The 27,598-nt window shown below is 32.5% G+C and overlaps 1 protein-coding gene across 4 annotated transcripts in view; it reads left to right on the forward strand.

Annotated features, from left to right (window-relative positions):
* The window catches only part of LOC145291714 (acetylcholinesterase-like), a 457,063-nt gene that overhangs the window by 163,559 nt on the left and 265,906 nt on the right, over positions 1 to 27,598 (forward strand). For all 4 annotated transcript variants that reach the window (XM_080137713.1, XM_080137712.1, XM_080137711.1 and 1 more), the window contains exon 2: positions 6,906 to 8,441. In XM_080137713.1, coding sequence (XP_079993839.1) covers positions 6,946 to 8,441 — 1,496 coding nt within the window. In that variant the 5' untranslated portion in view covers positions 6,906 to 6,945. The remainder of the gene's footprint in view (positions 1 to 6,905; positions 8,442 to 27,598) is intronic.

Here is a 27,598-nt window from a genome sequence, read left to right on the forward strand (position 1 = left end):
CTCCTAATGGCAATAATTCTGTTTTCTTTTTTCTTTTTTTTAAAGAATAAATAATTTGTTGAGATTGACCAGTTTAACGTAAACTATTTCTCTGTAAAAATTCTTTTTTTTTTTTTATCTATAAGAGAGAAAAGCTATTTTAAGATCGGATTTTTTTGATTGTCGATACTTATCGGATAAATTTTTCTAAAAAACACAACTAAGAACACTGCCAGATATATAAAATACCTTTGTGTGAAATTTACAAAAGAAAGATTCAGCAGTTTCGGATCATTGAGAAAAGAACTCACACACACATACACAAAATGACTTGTATATATATATATATATATATATATATATATATATATATATATATATATATATAAGTCATTTTGTATATATATATATATATATATATATATATATATATATATATATACCAAGTAAAAGGTATTTAGGAAATAAAACCCATGAATTATATATGATATATATATATATATATATATACATATATATATATATATATATATGTATATACTTTTTACACTAATGATTCATCTCTTATCAAAGCCTAAAAAATATAGTCATCCACAGAGAACTGTTTTGTCGTCACAACTTATCATGTGATGAGACGTAGCAAGCATGGCTACGTTGAGATACGAAAGCTGCTACCTTCCAAATGCAATCAACAGCCAAACATCTTATTCGTTGCGCAAACAGACCTGTCACTAACTGTAGACAAAACTTGTAGTATTATATATTAACTTTCTTATATTTTTACAAATCTGACACTAACTCACCATAAAAATATTGTCCAACTAATATAACGTATAAAGTATTATGATAATACTTGATTACATGTAAATTTAAAAGCGTATACTTTAAGGCGTATACTTTTCAACGACATATTTGGCGGCCCAAAAGTCGGTCACGCCTTAATAATGCAGATGAATAGCGACGACCGTATAGCTATTGAAATAAGTTGGAAAGAATACAATTGTTAGAAATCGGCTGGATTTTTTTTTTCTTTTTACAAACATGGATTGCCGGTAAATTTTACATTATTCAACGTAAGTTTGTTTTAAAAGTAAACGAAAAATGTCGTTATAGGTCACTGAGTTTTAAGGCCACATACATCTCAATAGACTCGTTTGTTTAGTTTTAGCTTTAGACTTACGCATAAAGCGTCTACACATTTTTTCACATCCTTCTGTTTTTGATGGGCAATTAAACTGTAACCGTAACGTTTTATTTTAAAATAGCAAAAAAAAAAAAAAAATGCAGCGTTTGCTGGAATTCAATAAGAAAACTTATCTGCCGTCACCCCTAGTCCTTAACATAAAAGGTCTCCAAACTACGGCTCGCGGACCAGATCAGGTCCGCTATTCTTTAATCCGGCTCGCGGAGCTCTTATGGAAAACGAACACTGTTCAGGAATAATTTAAATAGAAACGTGTGAAAATAATGCTTTTTTTTCCTTTCCGTTCAGAAACCTATAAGAGAATAAAATTACGGAGAACCAGATTAACTAAAAAGCAAAACTAATGAACAAAACAGCATAAAAACCGTCTAGATCGTGTATTTATATTTTACCCCACGTAGTTCTAAAAATTCCCTATAGCACCCTTCGTTGGAAAACTTTGAAAACACCTGCATGACATCATATCAGAATTGTAAACCTTATTCTTGACATTATATTATATGCAATTTTAGAAAGAGTGTCCAAAGATATAATTAAAATTAGCTGTTTAGTCATGTTTGGAGTTAATGGATATTTTTTTTTCTTGTTTTGTTTTGGAAATGTCATAAATAATCACGAAGATTGAATTAATTTTCTTTTGGTCTATCTACACACAAAAATGTTTAATTTATGAAGAAAATCTGTTGAAGCCTCATTTATAAAATAGATCACAAACTTTTTTGAAGTCAATTGTAATTCGTATTATTTGGATTATTCATACTAATGTTGTAATCCTGAGTGTTATTCGCATAATGTTACAGTTAATGTAATCTCAGAACATCTTCAGATGTATCTGGTCGAACTCGGGAATCATGCTGTTCTATTTGCATGGAATTCTGAACGGAACACTTGAACACACGAAGGTAGCTTCTCCTCGGTTTGAAGCAATCAAAATTCATAGTAGAATTGTCCACAAAAACGTGGTGTGCATGGTACAGAGTTCTTCATTGTAAGTTACACTCTTCGGGAACTTGCAACACTCAAAATACAACCATAAATTACTTAGGACTTCTATCCGGTCATGACTGGACTGACGGAACGACAGCGCTGATTTTTGAAGCATGATTACAAACATTTATGATATAGATGTTTTTTATTGAATAAGTACGCACACACACGCATATATATATATATATATATATATATATATATATAAGGGGGTATCTGTGTGCATTCCTTGAGCAACACAAGAAAAGAATGAAATTTATTACGAGTACTGTGCCAACAAGGTGTGTTTATCCTGCAAAATGATTTATATATGACGTTAAAATATAAGATGGTATATATATATATATATATATATATATATATATATATATATATATGCTTATATATACACATGCATATGTATACATATATATATGTATATATATATATCATATATATATATATACTAGCAAAAGTACCCGTCGTTGACTGGGTTCAAAAACAGCCTACAGAAAATGGTCTCTGATTTATGAAAGTATGATAGGTTATGAAAAGGAAGGGTTGTAAAAAAGAGATAGCTTCAAATTTTGGGGTATCAAAACCAAAGCTGATGATGAAAGTAAAAATAAATTTGTTCATATGATGAAAGTAAAAATAAAATAGATAAACCTCATAATTTATTATACCATACCTGTTCACACTGAAACATTTATCACATATTCTGTGAATCTATATTAAAAAACGATGGAGGTCAGGCGCGAACGAACACCCAATAATTTTATTATACCATATTTCTTCAAACGGAAGCATAATTATCAAAGTATACTTACGCAGATAGTTATGAAAAGTCTATATTAAAGTTTGTGCCTATTTCCATTCCATGGAGACCAGGCGCGAACGCAGACCCACAATTTTATTATACCATCCCTATTTAAGTTAAAACATACTTATAAAAGTATTCTCATGTACATCTATATCAAAAACACTTGTAAACGTTTTTTTTTTTTAATTTAGAATTTTTTTTCCATACTTTCTGGACCAGGCGCTTATGGAGACCCCACAATTTTAATGAACCACCATTCTGCCAGATCAAACATATCCATTCCTGTGTCTCGATACAACTTCTATTATTATATGTAATCAGTTTTTTTTTAAATAGTCAACCATATAGGAACCTATTCGTAACCAGACACACACACAGACATTCAGCATTATATATATATATATATATATATATATATATGGTGAGTACGAAAAAGAGAGTAAATTCAATTCTATAAGAAGAGACTTATCAGAATAATATAAAACTCAACAAATATTTGGAGCTTACATAGGAGACAATAAAAGTGGAAAATTAAGTCACAAAAGCTATATATTGGTATCTATGGAATGAATAATTTATTACATAAGTGTATACATACATTTAGTTGGGGTATAAACGGGACTCTTTATACCAAAGTATTTCGAAGCCTAATGTTTATCATCAGAAGAGTAGAGAAGATGTTAGGTAACATAATTGGGTTGTGACATCTAGCGAGGGATTCATCAGGAACGAAATAAAGAAATAAATAGAATTATTGATGCTGCTGGGGGAACTATATTGAACTCTACAATAAAGGAGAAGTGTATTATATAAAGTGTAATGTAAAAAGGTATATAGGCTTAAAGAATATGCGTATTTTATGTGTTTAAACTGAAGGGGAATATATAGGGTAGGTTTAATGATGGTTCTATTTTATTTGTATTCAAGGTGTGTAGATCTATGGAGGGTTTACATGATGAGGGGGGGTTACGCTAAAAGGTATTTTATCAGCAGAAATTACCGATATCGCAACAGCTCTTAGAGAAGGTGTGTTTTCAGGCGTAATATTATGATAATGGATTAAAGGGAGTAGGATTTTATCAAATGTAACGGTTATCACAAGATTACTTATAAAAGGACTATGGCTCATTACTATATATGTCATCTTTCATCGCTGGCTTAACTAGAACAAATTTAGCCAGCATTGCTATAAATATAATTTGCTGATTTCTTTCTGTCCTCTGATGAGAAGAATAGCAAAAATAGCATTTTTTTTTAAACTTCGTGGAATAAGGAATTTGTAAATTGCTTTTGTGGAGTATTCAGTCGAACAATAAATTTTGATTGTACATTTCAATTTACAGTTTTAGTTTTCTTTCTCTTATAAAAGCCCTACTGTCTATGGCGTAATGAGGTTTTTTATTCGGTTGGGATTAAATTATCCATATGTAAATATTGGTATTTATATTAGATTGAAGTTTACCATTAGATGTATCAGGAAAAACATTTTCTCTGGTGATTCTCCTGATCGCATTGGCGATTCTCCTGATTTCATTGTAAAAGATTTTCTCTGGTGATTCTCCTGATTGCATTGGTAACGTTCTCTTTTAGTTGGTCTTAATTATATTGCTGACGTTTAATTGAGTCGGCTATAATCTCCCATTCCAGCAAGATAATTAAGCAAAAAAAAAGGTTTTTTTCCACGTTGCTCCCTTTCTGTCGAAAATAATTATTAAAGAGAACAACTTAGACACCGGTTAAACGCGATATATATATATATATATATATATATATATATATATATATATATATATATATATATATATAAATCGTAATTTCACTTAATTTTTATTATTTTTATTTTACTTACTTACTGTTTTTATGTTATCATTATCTATTTTTAGACTCTATTTTTATCACCTATTCTTATTTTTAGACACCATCTTATAAGTTACTACGCTATTTTATCCCAATTCAATTATCTCTAATTAAAAAGAAAAAAACTTCCTTCGTAATCTCGTGTCATTTTATTTACTTAATCTATCATCGCTATATTTCCAGACGCAATTTTTTAATCTCTACGATATTTTAACTTTTAGACGTAATCCACCACACTAGTTTACTCTAATTTATTTTCTTTCATAAAATGTATATACATGTATATATGACATCTAATTTACATAAGGAAAACACGCTGCTCTCCCCCATCGTTATATATATATAGCCCCAATCCACCGACACTCTCGTCAATGACCATCCCACTTGAAGAAGCCCGCATAAATCGGGCGAAACGTTGAGTATTCAGGTCCTTCCACCTCCATTTTATTTCATATATATATATTATATATATATATATATATTAATATACTAGACTAATCTATAATATAAATATCACTTGTCTTTTTAAATGTATGTGTGTATGTATGTCTGTATGGATACATGCATGCATGCATGTTGTATGCCTACCTAAAACTTTCGATAGAGGCGACGGATTTTTATGAGATCGATATCCTTTTTAAGCTCGACCATTCAGACGACAAATATAAAAAAATTGGCTAAAAACATTAATTCTTTCATCCTCAACTGGGCACCTTTCTACAGGGACAGGATGCTTTTTTCGTCGATATCTTCGAAAGTCATTCTCTTTTTTTGTGATTGACTAGCCTTAACTTAAAACTACATCACTTCCGCTTGGCGATGGGCACAACAGTAAATACGTCACTTTTTTTTCATGTTCTTTTCTTCCTTCGTAGTAGCGGTTTCCTGTCTGCCTACTACCACTTTTTTATTTTTGCTAAACACACACCTCTAAACACCTGGGCAACGCTGGGCACTCAGACTATAATATAAATCTCACCTGTCTGCTTAAATGTATGTATGTATGTATGTATGTATGTAAAAACATTAATTCCTTCACCCTCAACTGGATACTTTTCTACATTGAGGTGCCGATATTTTCGAAAGTTATCCCCTTTTTTCAATTGAATAGTCTTAAGTTTAACCTTCGCTACTTCCGCTTTGGCGATGGATGAACGGCAAAGACGTCACGTTTTTTTTTCTCGTTTGTTTTTCCTCCTTCGCCTTACGGGTTCGAGCCTGCCTGCCTACTATCATTTTTTTCCAACAACCACCTCCAAACACCCCGGAGACGCCGCGCACCCAGGCGTGTAATACAGAGAAATATTAATGTTTAAGTCACGTAGAGATGAGAAAACACAAACACTAAAAGTATTCATAAAATTTCATTATGTTAAAAGTCACGTATGCTTCTGGGATAGTGATTTAAAGGTCATGAGCGATTTTTGTAGCATGAAAAACGATGTTACTTTTTGTATTCAATATTTTTTATTGTTATTTATTATATTTCAAGCGGACCTCCGCTCTTGGTCACAAAAAAATGAATGAAAAATAAAATAAAATTCGATACTTTTTTGTGACTAAGGGCGGAGGCCCGCTTGAAATATAAATATAACAATAAAAATATTAAATACAAAAAGTAACATCGTGTTTCATGCTTCAAAAAAACTCTCATAACCTTTAAATCATAAAAGTTCACGAATACAGACATAATTAAAGGAAAACAGTACAATAATCTAAACATAAATTATAACGTTAGGGACAGACTAAATCGATTCGTCTTGTTTTATAGAATCAGGATTTAAAATCCACATTTTGTTCGTTATTTTGTTTGTGTATTCTGCAACTCCCATGTTCAGATCTTTATCAAAATTACTTTCATTGCTTTCTTTACTATTTGTAATTATTAAAGTTTGGCTGAAGGCCGATTCACCGAACATTCTCATCGATGTATGTCTGTCGTAGCAAAATGTTTTTTTTTTATTTATTTATTTTTGTGGACGATTGAAAAAGAAACAGATGGAAATATGATTTGTTTCCAGATTTCTTCTCTCATATTATCTCACAAATCTAATACATTTTTTTCCTTCTTTTCAGGTTTGACTCTTCATAGCTAATGTAAATAAATGCTGTTGCCATGGATGAGATAAAGTGTTTGTTGATCCTCTTTCTGTTGGTAGTTCCAACCAACGCCGAGGATCCTGTGGTCGAGACGGAGTCTGGGAAGATCCGAGGTCGCACCATCTCCATCCTCGGCCAGGACATTGATGTCTTCCTCGGCATACCGTTCGCTAAACCTCCTGTCGGTAAACTCCGATTCCGCAGGCCTGAACCATTAGAACCATGGAATGGTATTCGCGAAGCAACAGCACTTCCGAATTCCTGCATGCAGAGTTTGGACAGCTTCAAGGATTTCGAAGGCGTCAACATGTGGAATGCCAACACGAAAATAAGTGAAGATTGTCTCTACTTAAATCTGTGGATTCCGTCCAACGCAAGGAAGTCAAAGTTAAAAGTGCCCACCATGGTGTGGATCTACGGCGGATCGCTGACCAGCGGGACAAGCACTTTGGCGTTATATAACGGGAGCTGGCTGGCCGCTAGTAAAGATGTCATTGTGGCTTCGCTTAACTACCGACTGGGACCTTTCGGCTTCTTGTATCTGGACGACAATCTAGCCCCAGGGAACATGGGTCTTCTTGACCAGTACATGGCTCTCAAGTGGCTGAACGCAAATATCGACCAGTTCGGAGGCGATTCATCAAAGATAACCCTATTTGGAGAGAGCGCCGGGTCGGTCTCTGTCAGTTATCAAATCATCTCCCCCCTTTCTCAAGATCTTTTTAGGAATGCGATTATGATGAGCGGTACTTTAATTGCCGATTGGGCCATGTCAACGAAAGAGAAAAATATAAAACGAGCCAAACTGATGTCGGCTGTTTTAAAGTGCCCAACGGGTAATCGCCGTGAGATGCTAAACTGTCTGCTCAAAGCCAACGCGACGGACATTACAAACGCCCAGTGGGGCGTCCTGGTCCGTTATTTCGATCTAACGTTCGGACCCATCATTGATGGTTATTTCATGCCGAACGAAAACTACGACTCAGTACAGAAGTACGTGAACAACGCCACCAGGAAAGATATTCTGCTAGGCTTCGTGAAGAACGAGGGGACGTATTTTCTCACCTATGGTTTCCCAACAAATTTTAAACCAAGCGGAGAAATAGTTTTAGACAAATCCGGCTACGAACGCATTGCCGAGATCATCGTCAAACCAGATGAACTTAACAGTTTACAGCTGGACAGTATTTCATACTTATATGGCCTCTCATCGATAACCAATGACACGGAATTATATACACACATTCTGGAGTCTATAGTTGGGGACCGCGAGTTCAAATGCCCGACGATAGAATTTGCTGTGCCTATGAGCAAATATGCCGATGTATATATGTATACATTAGAACACCGTTCGTCTGTTAACCCTTGGCCCGAGTGGATGGGAGTTATGCATGGGTACGACATTGAATTTGTGTTTGCAAGGGCTTTAAGTGGTATCAAAAATTACACAAGAGACGAACAAATATTGACCGATCGAATAACAGGATTTTGGGCGAATTTTTCTAAATCAGGGTAAGTCATATTTACTTCTATTTTCATTTTTATTTGTAGGACTATCTACGCTAAGTTATAGCAAGAAATTGCATCTTGGCTGCATTTATTTAGAGAAAAACGCAGAGAACGCGCTCTCCTGACTTGGCACAGTACAAAATTAACTTCGAAATCTAGTGGAGTTATCTCTTCATTTTTACAACCATTCGTTTAGAAGAGATGTTGTTAGTCTATCTCTTTATTCTGGTATGCCTTTCATGAAAAATGCTCGACTGGGATCCAGTCTTTGTAAGACATTTACAGCTAGAACTCGTCTTTGTACCACAAGGAAAAAAACTTTGTTTTATGTTCCATACAATAAACACCAAGCAAAATTTCGATAGATATCCCTTCTTTAAAAGAGCTTCCGACCTATGGAATACATTACCGTGGGGCTGCTTCCTTGATGATTAAACTTGGTTGTTTACAAAACATTGTTACCAGATTAACGTCATAAACCTCACATACGCGACCAAACGCAGTCCATACCATTGATCAATGTTTGTAATACCATAGATTTTACACCCCCCCCCCCAAAAAAAACTTTGGACAAAATACGAAAAAGACATGAACGAATATTATAGAAATGCATCACTTTAATCATCGTGTTAGATGATAATTGTTATATAAAAAAATAAGCGTGATTTGCCAGTGGACAGACAGAACACCTTATCGATGTGCTATGGCGCACTTACAAGTGAGATAGAAACGTTTACACAGACCGACCGACCGACCGACCGATCGATCGACGATAAAGCTTCTTTTTAGCTGCTTGGATGAATCCGAAAAACAAAATGTTAAACATATCGCAGTATGTTGTAAACGTTGGTTTATGACCACGAGGGTTAAGTTGATCAAGAGGTAGTTTGTTCTTCTAATAGCCATGACCTGATGGAAGTGTTAAGTACATTGTAATTCTATTATCAGTATCAGCCCTACTGAGGATTAAACCATTAACTTACCAGAAGACTTTAAATGAATACCATATTCATTTAAATTTTGTATAGCTTCTTGAATTAGTTACAGTATTAGTATGCATTGAATTCTCCTAGAAATACTTGTCAGTTTTACTCTTAATAAATGATATAAAATCACAGAATTCTATAATCTTGATCCGTATCTTAACGACTTTCAGATAAAATACCGTTCCCATTCCACACATGCACAAGATAAATAATTAGAAGCTGCGTGGGAGTAAGAGGACAGTATTTTAACACACAAAGAAATGCAAATCGCGCCCAAAAGACTCGTTTTGGCCGGTGACACTTGATCAGTACTTTTCTTATCAACCAACAGAATTACTGCGAGAGCAACTGATATCGGTGCTTCCTGATGCAAGGCTGATTCTCCTCTGTTCAAGTTTTTTTTTTACTTTCAAATTAAAAAAAAAAATCAAATCCAAATAAAAAGTCTTTAGGTATCGATTTAGGCGTCTTTTACTGTGCTAGGAAACTACTCTACAAAACCAACATTTCACCATACATAAAGTCTTGTTGCCACAATTAAGGTTGGTGCATCTACCACTAGTTTCTCCATCTTAGAAGAGTTCAAAACAGAGTTCCCAACCTAATAAATCCCGCATTATCAATCCCGCTTAAAACCCTGTCCCATCGTTGCAATTCTTGCACCCCTGTGTTTGTTTTACAAGCACGTCAATTTAATATGCTCCGACGAATTCGTAGCAATTGTATTTCCTAGACGTACATAACTCCGAAAACCGGACAATCTGCAAAATTTCACCTCGTCAATGTAGAGGTTTCTAGATGGCGAAAAGAATTCTACTCTGATAGTTTATTGCTTCAAAACTGTTACACTTTGGAATTCCCTTATTATTTTCTTTCATCACTATAACAATATGGTGAAAAGGTGGTGTGAACAAACATCTGGATAATCACCTCCCTAAATGGAGGTAAACATGGTCCAAAATGATAACCCCTTTCGTCCAAGTGGCAATATACGTTGCTTGGAGTGAATACAGAGATTTTTTTTTTAATTATTGTAACAACATAGTATGAGTTATCTTCCCTTACAATCATGACTACATAAATCAAGCAAACGACAAGCAATTACAACTTCGGTTTATATTTGGGGGAAAAAAACAAACGATTTACGTATTTACAAAGATGTCATGTTTGCAAATTTAGGTGCGTCCTTTTTCATTCTTCCTAGGGAGAAATTTACAAAGTCCATAAGATCACCAGTATTTGCTTTATGCAAATAACCATTGATGTTACTGTTAATTTTAAGAAATTTAATCTTCTGGGACACAATCCAGAGTTTTCGAGGCGATCTGATCTAGTCAGTCTCCTGCGCTCAGGGTCAGCGAGTTTCACGCAAACATCCTGTGAAAAACTAATGAACGAATTTGGATGAAATCATAAAACTAAAAAATTACAGAAATGATTGACAGTGCCCTAAATAAAATTGTGTTTCGAATTACATCGGAAACTAAAGAGATCAACATACACATACGTACAAATTATATATATATATATATATATATATATATATATATATATATATATATATATATATAAAGATTTTTATGGGTACCAAATTTTCTGAAGGATTTTAATAGCAATGGGGGAAATGCCATTATTGAAATTGAGGACTTTTTAAAAAAATTTTTTACGTTTAATCGATAAGAAATACTACAAAGTCTAAAAATCTAATCTCCAAAACCAGTAGGTAGTTCAAAATTATTTGAGCCGAATGAAGGGGGGGGAACGTATAAAAAAAGGGGGATCCTGAAGAAATATCATTGTTTCTATAGTATCTCTTCCTGTCAGATGTACGCATGCCCAGCATTGCGACAAACATACAATGATCGTTAAATAATTACACCGCCATTATTATAGAGAAAATTACTCTATTCAAAAAGATTCAGAATTATTACATTTCTTTAAAATATTAAAAAAAAAATCCTTTATAAAATATAAATAATTTACTGGAATAATCTTTTACCTACACGTATCTAAAAGATGCTGATTAGCTATATACGGTATATTTTAATCCTTAACGAATAACAGATTTTCTGAAACACACATTTCATTTGGAATAATCGATGGTATTTTCCGTCAACATTTTCACGCAGTTCAGTATATTAAGACCTTCAACACAATATAACTGATACTTTACTTTACACACATTATTATGAGTAATTTCTTTACAAATAAAACCGGCTTGTCCCTCCCCGTCTCCATTACCTCATTATAAATCGTTTAATTCAATGCGTTTTCTGTCTTACGTCAAACCGTTCTATCAATTCTAGTAATATACTTGATCTTTACCTTGATCGAAATCTTAAAAGAATTCTTTTTACACTGTGGAAATTTTTATTTTCGTCCCCTAATTCCGTTTTTTCCACTTTTCAAAAGCAATTTACAATTAGTAAATTCTCATTATATTGTATTTTCGGTTCTCATACTATATTAAACTTTTATCTATTCGTTAAGTTATGCTGAAATGGAGTAATATGTTCGCTAATACCTTAAACATTTAATATTATTTGCATCACAAATAACGTTGCTGACTTTCAAACGTATCAGATAGGTGGCTTCCCTTTTATCAAACAATACTCACCAAACACATATTAGAAAAGCAGTACTAAATGAAATATAACATAGTTCGCTATCGCATTGGTCGTATTTAAAAAGCATTTAAATTCTCGAAATCAGTCGTTGTTCACATACACTTGTGAAGCATTCATAGAAACTTTGCGTTAAGCCAGCAAATTATGAATGACGCGCTGAAATTAAAACGACATTATGAACAGGTTAATAAAGTACTTTTAAATTGATTACAACGACATTATGAACAGGTTAATTAAGTACTTTCACCTTTCAATTTAAGAAAACACACATATAAACACAGCATTAAACTTGATTATCCTACCAAACCAATAGCACGGTCCGCAAACTACAAAAGTATAAAAATATTAAAATCGCCGCCCACAGGTTACGTGAAACTATATACTAGTGAACATGATGAACGTGATGAAAATAGTATTATAAGCATTTTTTTTCTTTGAAATTACAATGGTCGTAAACTGCAAGTGCCAAACGCACGGAAATAAAAATATATACAGATAAAACACCCTCTTAATTTGTAAATATGGATGCGTAAGACTGAATTCTGAATTTTAAGATTCCTGTTGAAATAACAATGTGCTTAATTAGCAACCTATTTTAAACAAATTAACTATTCCGAGATCTCTTTCCTTAGGCACGCTGGGACACGGTCAGCTAGCACACATACATGCACACATGCACGTACCCACACACCTATATATATATATATATATATATATATATATATATCTTGTTATTGAAAATTCATTCAAATTTTCTAAAATAAACCTTATAAACCTGCAAGGAAGGTATACACAATTTGGATTATTCGTCAAGAATTACAAATAAACACGAAAAACCTTATTCCATGGAGTTTCTTGTCATTAGAGATAAATAGTTTGCAAAATATACAATACATTTTGCAGGTTAATGCATTAAAGAGAACAAACAGTATGAGATTTATCATATTTGCATAATATATATATATATATATATATATATATATATATATATATATATATATCATATGTGTGTGTATGTATGAGTGCGTGCGTACGCGTGTGTATGAATACTGGTGTGTGCTTCCTATGGATGAAAATGACAGATTTTAGATAAAAAGTAAAAGTGTATTCATATGCATATGTTTCCAGAGAACACAATGGAAATAAACCTGCCCTGTTAAGTTCATCTCTAACCGGACTATATATATATATATATATATATATATATATATATATATATATATATATATATATATATATATGCCACTATTATTAATTAATATAAATTTATTCCAACTATATTAGCGAGCGAAATGGGAAGGAGGTCAATAAAAACAGTGGGTAATATAGTGTTATGTGTCGTATTGTGATCAGTCGAGCCTCGATAATCTGTTCAAAATCAAAAATACAACAAAATATTGATAGAGACGCATCCAACAAATGTCACCAATTGTACGAAAACGTAATGTCATAATAATATTTTGTTTAATCGTCGATTTTTGGGTAATTATTAGGGTTTGACTATTGCTCGAATGTGCCCATCATTTTGCTTTTAGTTATAATTCGACAGCCTTTACGCTACCGTCATTTATGTAAGTAACTTATCACTTTAAAATAAGTTAAAACACATACTAAAAACTTATTTCAGTCGGCAGAAGTGTAACTTGTCTTTTCTTTGGAAACATTTATTTGTTGTGTATTTATATGTTTTATCTACGTTTTGCTTTGTTGACTATTATGAAAAAAATGACCGAGATATTGACAACTTGAAGCCTAATAACTTTTATCCAAAACGACAGAGTTACGATTGCATAAAACAACCGAGAGGCGCCGATTGGGTTATAGAATATAAAGAAAATATTTGCATAATAATATTTTCTTTTCATGTTTCTTCTCCTGACAAAATTAATATTTTGACACACCTATGACGTAATGTTTACACTTGAACGCTTCAGGTTTTTCTGGTCAGTTTCTTTTTATTCTCATACAAATAGAATGTACATAGATTGTTTACATTGTTTGAGCTGCTCCCATCAAGTGACAATTCGTAGCCGAATTTCAATTTTTTCTGCTCTTTCTATTTTTATACAACAAATATTTACTGTGCATTATAAAGAGGTGAGTGATTTGTGTAGTGGGTACTATCGCTAAATCTAGAATCTAGAATATCAAGTTTAAATCCTGGCTGATTTATTTATTTATTTATTTATTTTTCCTACTGATTATTTACTTCAAACAAAGCATAGTGACACTTGGACTTAAGGGGCTACTATTTTGGACCAATTCGACAAGGATACTATGTAAGAGATTAAGCACAAGATGTCTGTTCACACTACACTTGAACTTCTACATGCCAGTACAGTCAGGGAAGCAGGAACTCTGAAGGGAATTCCAAAGTATATCAGTTCGCAGGAATAAATTATCAGAATAGAAGGCTTTTTAGTGTTTAGGCATATCTACAGTGTAAAGGTGGAATATTGCAGCTTGTCGGATTAGTTGGGTTTATTTACGTCGAGAGGATTACAAGTGCATTGAGTTCTTCGGAGCATATTCCATTAAAGTACTCGTAAAACAGGCAGAAGGCTACAACATTTTGACGATGTGACAGGATCGGAGTTTGGTTTTAACGTGGGATCTATATATAAGATTGAAGACTTTTGGACCCTATTTAAGAGCGAGAGAGCTGTGGCAGATACATCAGTCCAGATGTGATCGGAATACTCCATGCGTGGGTGAATGGTGACCCTGTAGAAATATAGGATACTTTAATGTGTGAGCAATTTCCTAGCGTGGCAGAGAGAGAGCCCACCTTATAAGATACTCAATGTATTAGTTTCAATTCAGGCTGTCTGAATGTTAAGCCGAAGTGTTTGAACAGAGAGTTTTCATGCAAAGTATCATCTTGGCAATCCGTGGTTAGGAAGGTTTCTTGTAATTGTTAAAGGAAAGAAGCTTAGTCTTAGTAGCATTAAATACTAATTATTCAACGGAGATGTATCAGCAAATTATTTCGCACTATCGATGGATAACATTACAAATTTGTATTTAGTTAACCGTATAGATTGGCTTACTTGCAATAAGTACTGCTATTAGGTCTTACGGAACCCCATAGATGTAGAAATTTTATCGCTTAGAAGTCTGGTAATCACCGACAAAAATCTTTATCGCTTACCTTTAAGAATCTATCATATAAAGAGCAGTTGTTTGTTTATGTATGCCTAACAGTCACAAACTGCACAAGACACATTTACAAAGGTGATATCTTTCAGCATTGCCTCAGACAATATATGACACATCATCTTTTAAGGAAGTTCAATATTTAGAATGATTTTGCAATCGTCCTTAGTATTGTGATAAATAAAGATGAGTGATTGCGATAAATGTAATAGAAAGAGACGGATGAGGATTATAGAAAGATTGATTACATTGCTATATTGCTATTATCTATCTATATATATATATATATATATATATATATATATATATAATTTCACATAAATTAGTAAAATGAATTAAGACAAATATTTAAGAGTAGAGATTTATTAATAAAGCTATATAAACATTTAAACAGCTTAGGAGAATTAACCAGCGTTTCAGTGTTATTACATCTTTACGGGGCTGTAGAATGAACTAAGTATGAAAGTGTTGCAGATAGAATAAAATATAAGGTTAACCAGTAAAAACCTTTGTACAAATTCATAGCTATTGGTATGCTTGGAGTATTTTTTTTAACGCATTATAAAACCAGGTCAGCAGAAATCACCAACTTCCCGCAAACCCTTAAACATTGAAAGGGCATATGTGTCAACCATATACATGCATAAACATACACACGCAACATCGTAGCATTGAACTTTTTTATCCACTTACCCTTACAAACCCAAACATGTACGTAAACTCAAATCTATAGCTGTCAAATTTTATCTAGATTAAACAATCGTCGCTTGGTGTTCTATTCATGTTTACTTAATTAGACTTATAATGTTGTTAATTACTCATTAACTATTGTGTAATCAAAATTCGTCAATTATGCGCTCAACTGGTCATTGCGATTCCTTATTTCCTAGTTATGATATGCCCAATTTGTGTTTACGAATAAGTAATAATAAATAACTAACATTGTTTTCGTTTATTTCGAATTTTTGTTTCCATTAATTACATTCTTTATTCAAATATTGAGCTATTTGTGATTATTGCATTATTGCTTGCGTGATTCAATAAAATAAGTATAATCAAAACGCCATCGTCTGTTTTATCTATACTTTTTCCTTCTAAACAAACATAGGCTGATTTGGTTGCGATAAAAAAGGAATCAACTTAAGACGCAATAAATAAATGAAAACATGTTTGATTAAAAATTTCTCTTGTAAAATATTGACAGTTGTATCTCCAAGTATCGGCGTGTGTGGCTATCTAAATGGATGCAGTCGATTGTGGATACTTTGACATTTATCCCTATTATAATAATCATATGGGAAACTATATTTTTCGATTTAAATTAATCAACCCTAGTTTATTTGACCGCTAAAACTGGATTTCAATATTTGTATGGTACAACTCTCATGCTTTTTTGTATGGACGACAAACCAAACATTAAACAACAAAAACAGTAATTCATTTAGTCAAATTTCATCAGAGAAGAAGGTCCAATTATTAATAACTAGCTGGGTATTCTGACCCGGGATTGAATGATGATCTATAAATGTTTCACACTCCCATATTTTATTGTCATCGAAGTCGATGAAATCCCCATTTTTCAAAAATCGATTGATTACCTGCTCTAGCTGGGGATCCATTGCGGTGCACCAGAAGAAAGCGTCATATGCTTCCCTGCACTGATCTATTCCCCAATAGATTGTAGTCGACATTGCACTGTAGAAAACCTATATTGATTTTATAAAATTATTATTCATATATAATGGCTTCAATAAAAAGTTAAAATAGAAAAGTCAGTATCATATTTCAAGTGTGCTCTAAACAAAAACATTCATTTCGAACGCGCCCCTGTCATGTCAAAGAACTTACTGTTGATTTTATATTTTTGGGCCTTTCGGCTTGTGTGATTATAAAAGTTCCTAAATAAACTTGTGATGTAAGGTTGTATAAGGCGTTAACTTTGTTTAAGTCACCTCTTCCTTCTTTCATCAGATTATATCGATAATTGATTATCGATATTTATCGAAGACATTTCGATACAAAACATATCTAAGAACACTCGTGATCAGATCGTCTGCCAGGGAGAGTTACTTGGTTTGTCGAGGGGACGTTTCTTGAACTGTTGGTACGTTCTGCGAGCGGCAACTAGCTCCCTGGGTGTTAGACACGATCAAACGATAGGCACATGGACGATAAAAACATCAAAGATGAATGATTAGGGATGACTCGACGTCGGCTATATGTGAAAGAGAGTGATGAGAAAAGAGAAAAGAACGAAAGAAAGGAAGATAGATACAGAGATAGATACATGTGTATACGCTAAGAAACAAAGCGACTAAATATAATTTTGTTTTTCACTTTTGAGGACAGCAGCCAGGTCGAACTTTTCACTGCGCATCTGATTACATGAAAAATCTCGTGTCGCACCTGTCGCCTGTCAAACTGCAGACATTTTGAATATCTGCGCAAGCCCATCGCTGCACATCTCCCCACATGTACGCGACAAGTTGGGCACAAGATTCACTTTCAAGAAAAACTCCAAACTTCCCCCAAAGCGGGCCTCTTTATTATGCCACACACTGCCGGGTACATAAAGTATTTTCGTGTGATTTTTCATAAAATTCGGCCCAGTTGTTTTCGAGTTCCTAGGGAACGAACTTTCACACAGAATGTTTCTTTTATATGATAGTAGAATAAAATTGATAGATAGATAGATAGAAAAGAAATAGAGATACATCCAGACAGTTAAAGGCGTTTTTAATTCTCTATTACAACAACAAAAATATTCCTTTCTTCCTTAAACTTTATAAAAGCCTCATCTCCATAATATTACATCTGCTGCCATGATTCCATGTACGTTATAACTTTCAACGGCAATTTGGAATTAACTTGACTTATTATCAAAGAGTATTAGAGAGATATTCGGTATATTAATTGGTGAAAAAATAACGACTTTGCAGATTTCAACGTGAATCAAATTGTAACGTGGCCGTTACGTCGCAAATGGACAAACAAATAAAGCAAATAAATAAAATATCGGAGTCAACATTTTTTATAACCAATGTTTTTATTACCATTACTTTTTTATAACCAATGTTTTTATTACCATTAATTTTTTAAAACCAATGTTTTTATTACCATTAATTTTTTAACCAATTTTTTTATTAACATTACTTTTTTAACCAATGTTTTTATTACCATTACTTTTTTAACTAATTTTTTATTAACATTACTTTTTTAATCAATATTTTTATTACAATTAATTTTTTAACCAATGTTTTTATTACGATTACTTTTTTAACCAATGTTTTTATTACCATTACTTTTTTAACCAATGTTCTTATTACCATTACTTTTTTAACCAATATTTTTATTACCATTAATTTTTTAACCAATGTTTTTATTACGATTACTTTTTTAACCAATGTTTTTATTACGATTACTTTTTTAACCAATGTTTTTATTACGATTACTTTTTTAAACCAATGTTTTTATTACCATTACTTTTTTAAACCAATGTTTTTATTACCATTACTTTTTTAACCAATGTTTTTATTACCATTACTTTTTTAACCAATGTTTTTATTACCATTACTTTTTTAAACCAATGTTTTTATTACGATTACTTTTTTAAACCAATGTTTTTATTACCATTACTTTTTTAACCAATGTTTTTATTACCATTACTTTTTTAACCAATGTTTTTATTACCATTACTTTTTTAAACCAATGTTTTTATTACCATTACTTTTTTTAAACCAATGTTTTTATTACCATTACTTTTTTAACCAATGTTTTTATTACCATTACTTTCGGCACCAGTTAAAACGTCTCACGCTGTCATATGTTCATTTTGCCAGATTTTGTTTCTTCTTCCCCCAACCAGATGCCGGTCACAACTGACTCATTCTTATCCTCACTATTTACACGTCCATTTTTTTCGACCTCGACTTTGTTCTTTCTCTGACCTCACGCCGGTATTAGCCATTTTCTCGCCTGCGACTTCACACGTCTATTTTCTTCGACGCTTACTTTGTTTCTTTCCAAGCACGTGTTACACGAGTTTTTTCTCCTTTTTTCCTTCTTCTTCTCGCGCACACTTCCTAATTTACGCATAAACAGAATAAAACCATTCCAGACAAAACAAAATAAACTTTCTATTTCTTGATATGTTTCTGTTGGAGAAGCTAAGGGGGGTTATTTATTGCTAACTTCCTGAGGCACCCGGGCCGATGAATGATGATTGTGTTCACCAGTCAATCTTAAAAGGTCAAAGTGCATCTTTGTAAAGGGCGCCGCTCTGCTTTTTTCTACCTTCTGACCTTGTCTCGCATCTTCATGCGGTTGAAAGAAAGTAAATCTCGTGATATGTTGAGTCGATCCTTAGTTACCGTTACCCTCAAGTTAATTCTGATTCGGAGTAGCAATATTTACAAGAGTCCCATCTACGAGTTAAATAGAATTCGTTCTGTGACTAAACTGCGTGAAATACATTTGGACAAAGTGCCCGCCTATAGCTCACCCCACTACCCTACATTAATCCTCACCCGTCCTTCCCATATTTTCTGCCTAGCCTATTTTCCAACTCTATCTACTTCAACTCTGCATAACTGTTTTGGATATGACACCAAACTGCATCCAGTATTGAGTCAGTAATATCGAGGAGTTGGGTAGTATAACTCCGCCCATTAATCAGTACTACTCCCGTATCCACTCATGGGGGTGGGGATTGGTAGTAGCTCTTTGGGTTTTATTCTATGAATTAGAAGAAACTATCGTTTACAGACTATTTATTTACAAATTAAACCCCTTGAAAGAAAATGTATCTACAAACCGATAGAATATGAATTATACACACAATATTAGCATAATATTTACCTACGACGGTTAATGTGTGAAAAAGTTTACAAATTACCAAAGAGTTGGTCCCACAATATTAAATTGTTCTATATATGTCTGCTGTCATCTAAATAATACTTATATTTATATTTTCTTGATTAATTAACGGCATATATAAATGTATCTACGTTGTTCTTAGTACAACGGTCTAATATCCTCGCCCTAAATGTCTAAACAGCTCGTGACTCGTGTAGATTTTGTGTGTGCGTGCTTGCGTGTCAACGTATATACATACATACATGGCGACATACATGTTTCTGTTACTTCTGGGGAGACTCTTCAACTATCTTGGGAAGCAGGACCTGTTTCAAGGAAGATGCTTTACAAGACATAGACAAGACATTGTAAGATTTTATATATTTTATTCAGACCCGGGTATTCGTCACAGCAGAAGGGAGTGATCGATGACCTCTCGGCTTGAGGGATTTTCAATATCTCCGTTCTGAGGGGAGATCCGTTTACTCCATCCGTCTTTCTCAGCATCTCGAACCCAACTCAACACTATGCCTGCGCAAATCAGAACACGTTACACTTGACACGTCATATCCGTCCCCGTTCGGATACTTTCCGGAGCAAACTGTCTGCGTCACAAAGTTTGATACATGCCAAAACATGTCACCATTCAAATACTGTTGTCCACTCATCGGTCGATAGATAGATAGATAGATAGGTAGATAGATAGATAAATAGATAGATAACAGACAATTAAATACTTCTATACGGCTATTATCTGACACAGCTAGTAAATGATATTTCGTACTAGAAAACCCTTTCTAATAAGTTATTGTAGACGAATACAATGACTGGAATAATCAATCCGGATAACAAATATAAGTATTGCATAATTCTTTATGAGAACTTCAACGCGACTTTTTCTTGTCAAATGATTTAGAGATTGACTTCCGGCCACAGACTTTTACCAATTTTACTAATTATCCAGTTTTCACCCAGCAGACGAATCGAGAACAGCGATAACTTCTATGGTTTGAAAGAGAATCCAACATATTTATTTTAAATGCGACTTGTACTACTTTCAAAGATTTAAAAATAGGCCTTCCTGATCCGGAAGAGTGCATATCGGTCGATTTAGAAGGTAGCTTATTCATAAACGTTGTCGAAAAGACAAATAATAATTTGCAGATAATTATGTCTAATCAGCCAAATCATGATAAATGTCAGCCATTTTGAAAATTGTAAAATTGTCAATCGGACGAGGATCTAATCCGGTTAAGGACAAAATAAAAAAAAATCAATTATAAACTGATAAATGTCTCATGCGTATTTCTCCCATACATGGAACAATAAAGTTATCCTAATTGTTTATCTAGAAAACTAACAACTACTTTCAATTCCTAGCATGGAAGTTTGGAATGTTCTTCTACAGACAATTTTTTCCCGTATTATTTGAATTGTTCGGACTGCTATTCACATTTTGGTGTTATTTTTCACAACGTTTCGACCGATGTTGCCTCTAACTTTCTTCAGGTGTAGATTATCGATTCGGGAATCTTTTTGTCGAACTCGGGAATCTGCACGAAATTTCGAACGGGAGCTTGTATTTAGACCACGTGTGTGGCATGTTCTCGTTCGTCAACCATGACTGGTTATAATTCTTATGTAATTCGTCATTGTATTCTGTGTATCGCTCACACTTAGGATTGAACCTTATACCTCCAGAAGAGTGTCACGTGCAACTGAATTTTACCAAGTGTGTTATCTGGTCAATTCTAGTATGAATTTTGGGAGCCTAAAACATTCTTGTTTTTAGATGAACACTTGAAGTAAACATCACTATAGATAATTATTTATTACTACAAATCATTCTCTCTATATATACACACCTTTTACTTTACTTTTGATGTAAATTCAAACGCATAAAACTATTTTTGTTTTTATTGTGATTGCAACACTATCCATATACCTTAATATTTCGCGTTAATTCATTTCATTGTTTAAAAAAATAGTTATCGTATTTGTTTACGCATACTAAACGCGATCAAGATAGCAAGTGTTATGTTTCCTATCCTAGGACAGAAAAGGTGAAATATTTCTATACTAAGTCGAATTGAGTTTTTATCCCAATCCAGAGAATTTTGGGTAGATAGAATTATCACCACATCAAAACCTAGCCATATCTTAAGCGTTTTCTAACTATGGCTTTCCTATTTATTTGTCTCTTCAAGTAGGTAAACTTAGATGTAAGATGGGTCTAATGTATAGCATATTCATCTGATCCCAAAAGGCGAAATATGGATGGAAGAAAAGTTCCTGAACCGAGAAAAATTTTTTATACCTCAGATTGTAAATAGAACAAAACGTTTGGTTGAGAATTGTACATAATTAAGTATTATCTAAGATAGATGATATTTACCAGAAGTTAATTGAATAAATAAAATTATCTAAATAATATAATGTGTACTTTGAAAAACCTTTCTGAATAACCCACATTATCACTCGGCCAATATGCATGAGTTATTACGCTACCTTTGAAAATAATAGAGATAGCTCGTATTTTAAAATAAATCTATTGCCTTCTTATTCGAACTTTATAAATTATCGCTGTGCGTGCGTGGTCGTCTGGTCGTCTGGGGCAAAAATTGAATAATTAATTATTAAAATCGGCCAAAGTGCCTGGCCGGAAGTCATTCTGTGAACCGTTTGATAAGAAAGAGTCGCGTTGGATTTGTAATTTCAAGAGTTCTCGGCAAGAATTATGCAGCAATTTCGTTTGTTTCTTTGGCTTCTTCTTACAGCCATTGTATTCTCTTGCAATAAGTAATTGGACAGATTTTTCTGGTGATAATTTACTACTTGTTTACGTGGGTATTCCATTAGTTGAAAGCGTAAATCAAAGTCAATAATAACCTCTCTTTCTTTCTCTGTCTCCCCCTCTCTCTGCATATATATATATATATATATATATATATATATATATATATATATATATATATATATATATATATATATATATATGAGTGTGTGTGTGTTTTATTCTCGAAAAAATAATCACACATAACGATGATTGACCATATTGTTTATATACAGCATTATCACGTGGGCACACCACGTCTAATTAGATCACCGAAAATCAGCAACTTTGAGCCTGGTCAGTACCAGATGGGTAAATATTTGGGATACCAGGCACTGTATGTAGGAGGACATCGACACCTCCCTGCAAGAGCGACAAAAACCTAACATCATGTTCCCTGACGGAGAATATACATACGACTGGGGACCGCTTGTGAATTTCATATTCTATTTAATATGTTCTATATTTTTTAGGGAGATTTTTAGTATCATTGTTAATATAATATTAAAGATGTAGGTTTTATTTTCTCATTAGGTTGTTGGGAATTTTGGTTGATTCCTATCATCTTTTGTTAACTCGATACGCAATGAGAAAATACAGTCGATTACATTTCCTCTACATTCGATAAGTGTATCTGTTAGAAAGTATTATTGTTAGAAAGTATTATTGTTAGAAAGTATAAGTATTAGAAAGTATTATTGCTAGAAAGTATTATTGTTAGAAAGTACTAGTGTTAGAAAGTATTATTGTAATGAAGTATTTGTGTTAGAAAGTATTAGTGTATGAAAGTATTAGTGTTAGACAGTATTATTGTTAAAATATTAGTAATAGAAAGTATTATTGTTCGACAGTATTATTGTTCGAAAGTATTATTGTTAGAAAGCATTATTGTAAGAAAATATTAGTGTTAGAAATAATTATTGTTAGAAAATATTAGTGTTAGAAAGTATTATTGTTCGAAAGCATTATTATTAGAAAGCATTATTGATAGAAAGTATTAGTGTTAGTAAGTATTATTGTTAGAATGTATTACTGTTAGAAAGTATTATTGTCAGAAAGTATTAGTGTTAGAAAGTAATATTGTCAGAAAGTATTAGTGTTAGAAAGTATTATTGTTAGAAAGTATTAGTGTTAGAAAGTATTATTGTTAGAATGTATTAGTGTTAGAAAGTATTATTGTTAGAAAGTATTTGTGTTAGAAAGTATTCGTGTTAGAAATATTAGTGTGAGAAAGTATTATTGTTAGAAAGTATTATTGTTAGAATGTATTTGTGTTAGGAAGTATTATTGTTAGAATGTATTATTGTTAGAAAGTATTATTGTTAGAAAGTATTATCGTTAGAAAGTATTAGTGTTAGAAAGTATTATTGTTAGAAAGTATTAGTGTAAGAAAGTATTAGTGTTAGAAAGTATTAGTGTTAATAAGTATTATTGTAAGAAAGTATTACTGGTAGAAAGTATTATTGTTAGACAGTATTATTGTTAGAAAGTATTTGTGTTAGAAAGTATTATTGTTAGAAAGTATTATTGTTAGAAAGTATTAGTGTTAGAAAGTATAAGTGTTAAAAAGTGTTATTGTTAGAAAGGATAATTGTTAAAAAGTATTATTGTTAGAAAGTGTTATTATTAGAAAGTATTAGTGTTAGAAATTATTAGTGTTAGAAAGTATTATCGTTAGAAAGGATAATTGTTAGAAAGTATTATTGTTAGAAAGTATTAGTATTAGAAACTATTGTTGTTAGAAAGTATTAGTGTTAGAAAGTATTATTGTTAGAAAGGATAATTGTTAGAAAGTATTATTGTTAGAAAGTGTTATTGTTAGAAAGTATAAGTGTTAGAAAGTATTAGTGTTCGAAAGTATTATTGTTAGAAAGGATAATTGTTAGAAAGTATTATTGTTAGAAAGTGTTATTGTTAGAAAGTATTAGTGTTAGAAAGTATTATTGTTAGAAAGTATTAGTGTTAGAAAGTATTAGTGTAAGAAAGTATTATTGTTAGAAAGTATTAGTGTTAGAAAGTATTATTATTAGAAAGTATTATTGTTAGAAAGTATTATTGTTAGAAAGTATTATCGTTAGAAAGTATTATCGTTAGAAATATTATTGTTAGAAAGTATTATTGTTAGAAAGTATTAGTGTTAGAAAGTATTATTGTTAGAAAGTATTATCGTTAGAAAGTATTATCGTTAGAAATATTATTGTTAGAAAGTATTATTGTTAGAAAGTATTAGTGTTAGAAAGTATTATTGTTAGAAAGTATTATCGTTAGAAAGTATTAGTGTTAGAAAGTATTAGTGTTAGAAAGTATTAGTGTAAGAAAGTGTTATTGTTAGAAAGTCTTAGTGTTAGAAAGTATTAGTGTTAGAAAGTATTAGTGTTAGAAAGTATTATTGTTAGAAAGTATTAGTGTTAGAAAGTATTAGTGTTAGAAAGTGTTATTGTTAGAAAGTGTTAGTGTTAGAAAGTATTATTGTTAGAAAGTATTATTGTTAGAAAGTATTAGTGTTAGAAAGTATTATTGTTAGAAAGTATTAGTGTTAGAAAGTATTAGTGTTAGAAAGTATTGTTGTTAGAAAGTATTAGTGTTAGAAAGTATTAGTGTTTGAAAGTTTTATTGTAGGAAAAAATTAACAGACACAAGTTAATTCATGCTACTCTATGTCTTGTTTATTACATCTGACCGGTATTTGTATTAAACTGTTTTATAAAGAATGTTTTATATTTACTGTCAAATATATAGTTTTTCTTTTTCTATTATATACGTATATGCATATGTGCTCACTGAATGGCCGTAACTCTTGAAGGTACTATGATTGGAGAACACTGAAAGAGAAACAGCAATCCCCATTTGATATATTGTTATATTCTTCCATAAAAAGAATTCAACTTTCTGGATTATTAGTATTGTAAATTTGTACACTTTTAAGTTTTAAAATCTGCTCAAATCGTAGGACATTGCACATCACTAGTCACTGTGTAAATAGAACTGACGTCTAGGTTTTAAATGCTGTCGAACAATGCTAATGATTCATTAAACGACAAAGCAGCTGTATGTGTACGGTAATACTTTATATAAAAGTGACAATAATTATTTGAATAACACAAAAAAATAATTATCAATCCTCATCTCAAATATATACATTCATCATATAAAAAAACGAATGGACCCGGATTTATTAATATGAAAAAGAAATAGACTTAGTAATGTTTGCGTTCGGAATTTCTAACGGCTATGTTCGTTAGCAGAGCAAAAAACAAAAAACAAAAAAAAAACCCACACAAAAAACTTTTTTCACTATTCACCAATAACAGCCATTATATTATACTATTATTATTTAAACACGGTAGTGTTTGAATATATGGTTAAGTGGCAGTTTTAGTCATTTAGAACTGCTTTAAAGCTTCACCGCTCACTCATTTTTCACCCAAATTTTAAACAATTATTACAGTTTATAGATCACCTTCTCAGCTTTATTATGAAAAAAATTGTCAATTTTCGTTCAGTAAAACAAGTTATGATAAATTTTCTAATGTTCAAAATCGTAAAAATAGTTAAGGAGGTGATCGACGCTTTTTATGACTGGCTTCCATAGCAACCACGTCGTTTTAGCGACTACTGTAGCTACTAATTCACTACTGTCGCGGAAAGAGAAGTAACAAGTGAGAGTGGGGGGATTTTATTGTAAGCAGACGAGTGCCGTACATTGTTGTTACATATGTGTTTATGGGGCAAAAAAAAAAATAAGACTGAAATTGAATAAAGAACACGTGAATTTATTGGAAACCTGGAAAAACCATGGATTACAATAGAAAAATGCGAGCAGGAAAAGTAATATGGTTAAGCTTTAATATGGAAAAGTAGAGGAGTATTTGTTAAAACTGGAAAAGTAAAAGATAAGATATTCTAGTAAAAAATATAATAAATTTATGACTATAAATATTGCAGCATTAAGCATTTTTAAATTCAATTTATAACATTATATAATCAAATCTTAATGCTGCAATATTTTAAGTTTTGTTTTTACACAAGAATCACCACTTATCAAGGCCAGGAAGCCACTCGAGGATAAGGGTTAATGGGTATACATTAGTCAATGTGATTATAGCGTAGTAAACATAAGTAGTGGGAATTTTGTAAATTGGATTACTTAGAGGGACGGTTCATCAAGAACTTGTTTACATTGAACTTGAAGACAATCAGATTGTAGTCAGCTGGAAAGCAGGCAATCAGAAGAGAGTTCCATAGACGTGCAGTTCTAAGAAAGAAGCTTTCTTCATTGAATCTACATTTAGGTTTAGGCACAGATAAAGAGTGTGGGAAATTATTGATAGTGGTTTAGGTTTTTGTGAAAGTTTGGCGAGGGGGAAACCATAGATTGACGCTCAGATGAGCACTTGTCATGAAAATAACGATAAAGCAGAGATAGGATCGCAACGACTCTTCTGTGGGAAAGAGGTTTCAGGGAAGAGAAAAGGGCACCCCCCTAAGCTACGAAGCCTATTTTGAACTCTTTCAAGGGAGGATAAGCTGCTTCTAGTAGCTCCTGTTCAGATGTGGCAACAGTACTCCATCGTTGGCCGTACCTGGCTTTTATATAGGTAGAGAATTGCATCAGTAGTGGGATATCTACTGGAGCGGTAGAAGGATCCCACCATTTTTCCAGCGACGTTGGCAATGGATTTGATATACGTGTTTCATTTCAGA

Source organism: Euprymna scolopes, chromosome 2 (genome assembly GCF_053919585.1).
Source record: "Euprymna scolopes isolate OS-2025 chromosome 2, ASM5391958v1, whole genome shotgun sequence".
Taxonomy (NCBI): domain Eukaryota; kingdom Metazoa; phylum Mollusca; class Cephalopoda; order Sepiida; family Sepiolidae; genus Euprymna; species Euprymna scolopes.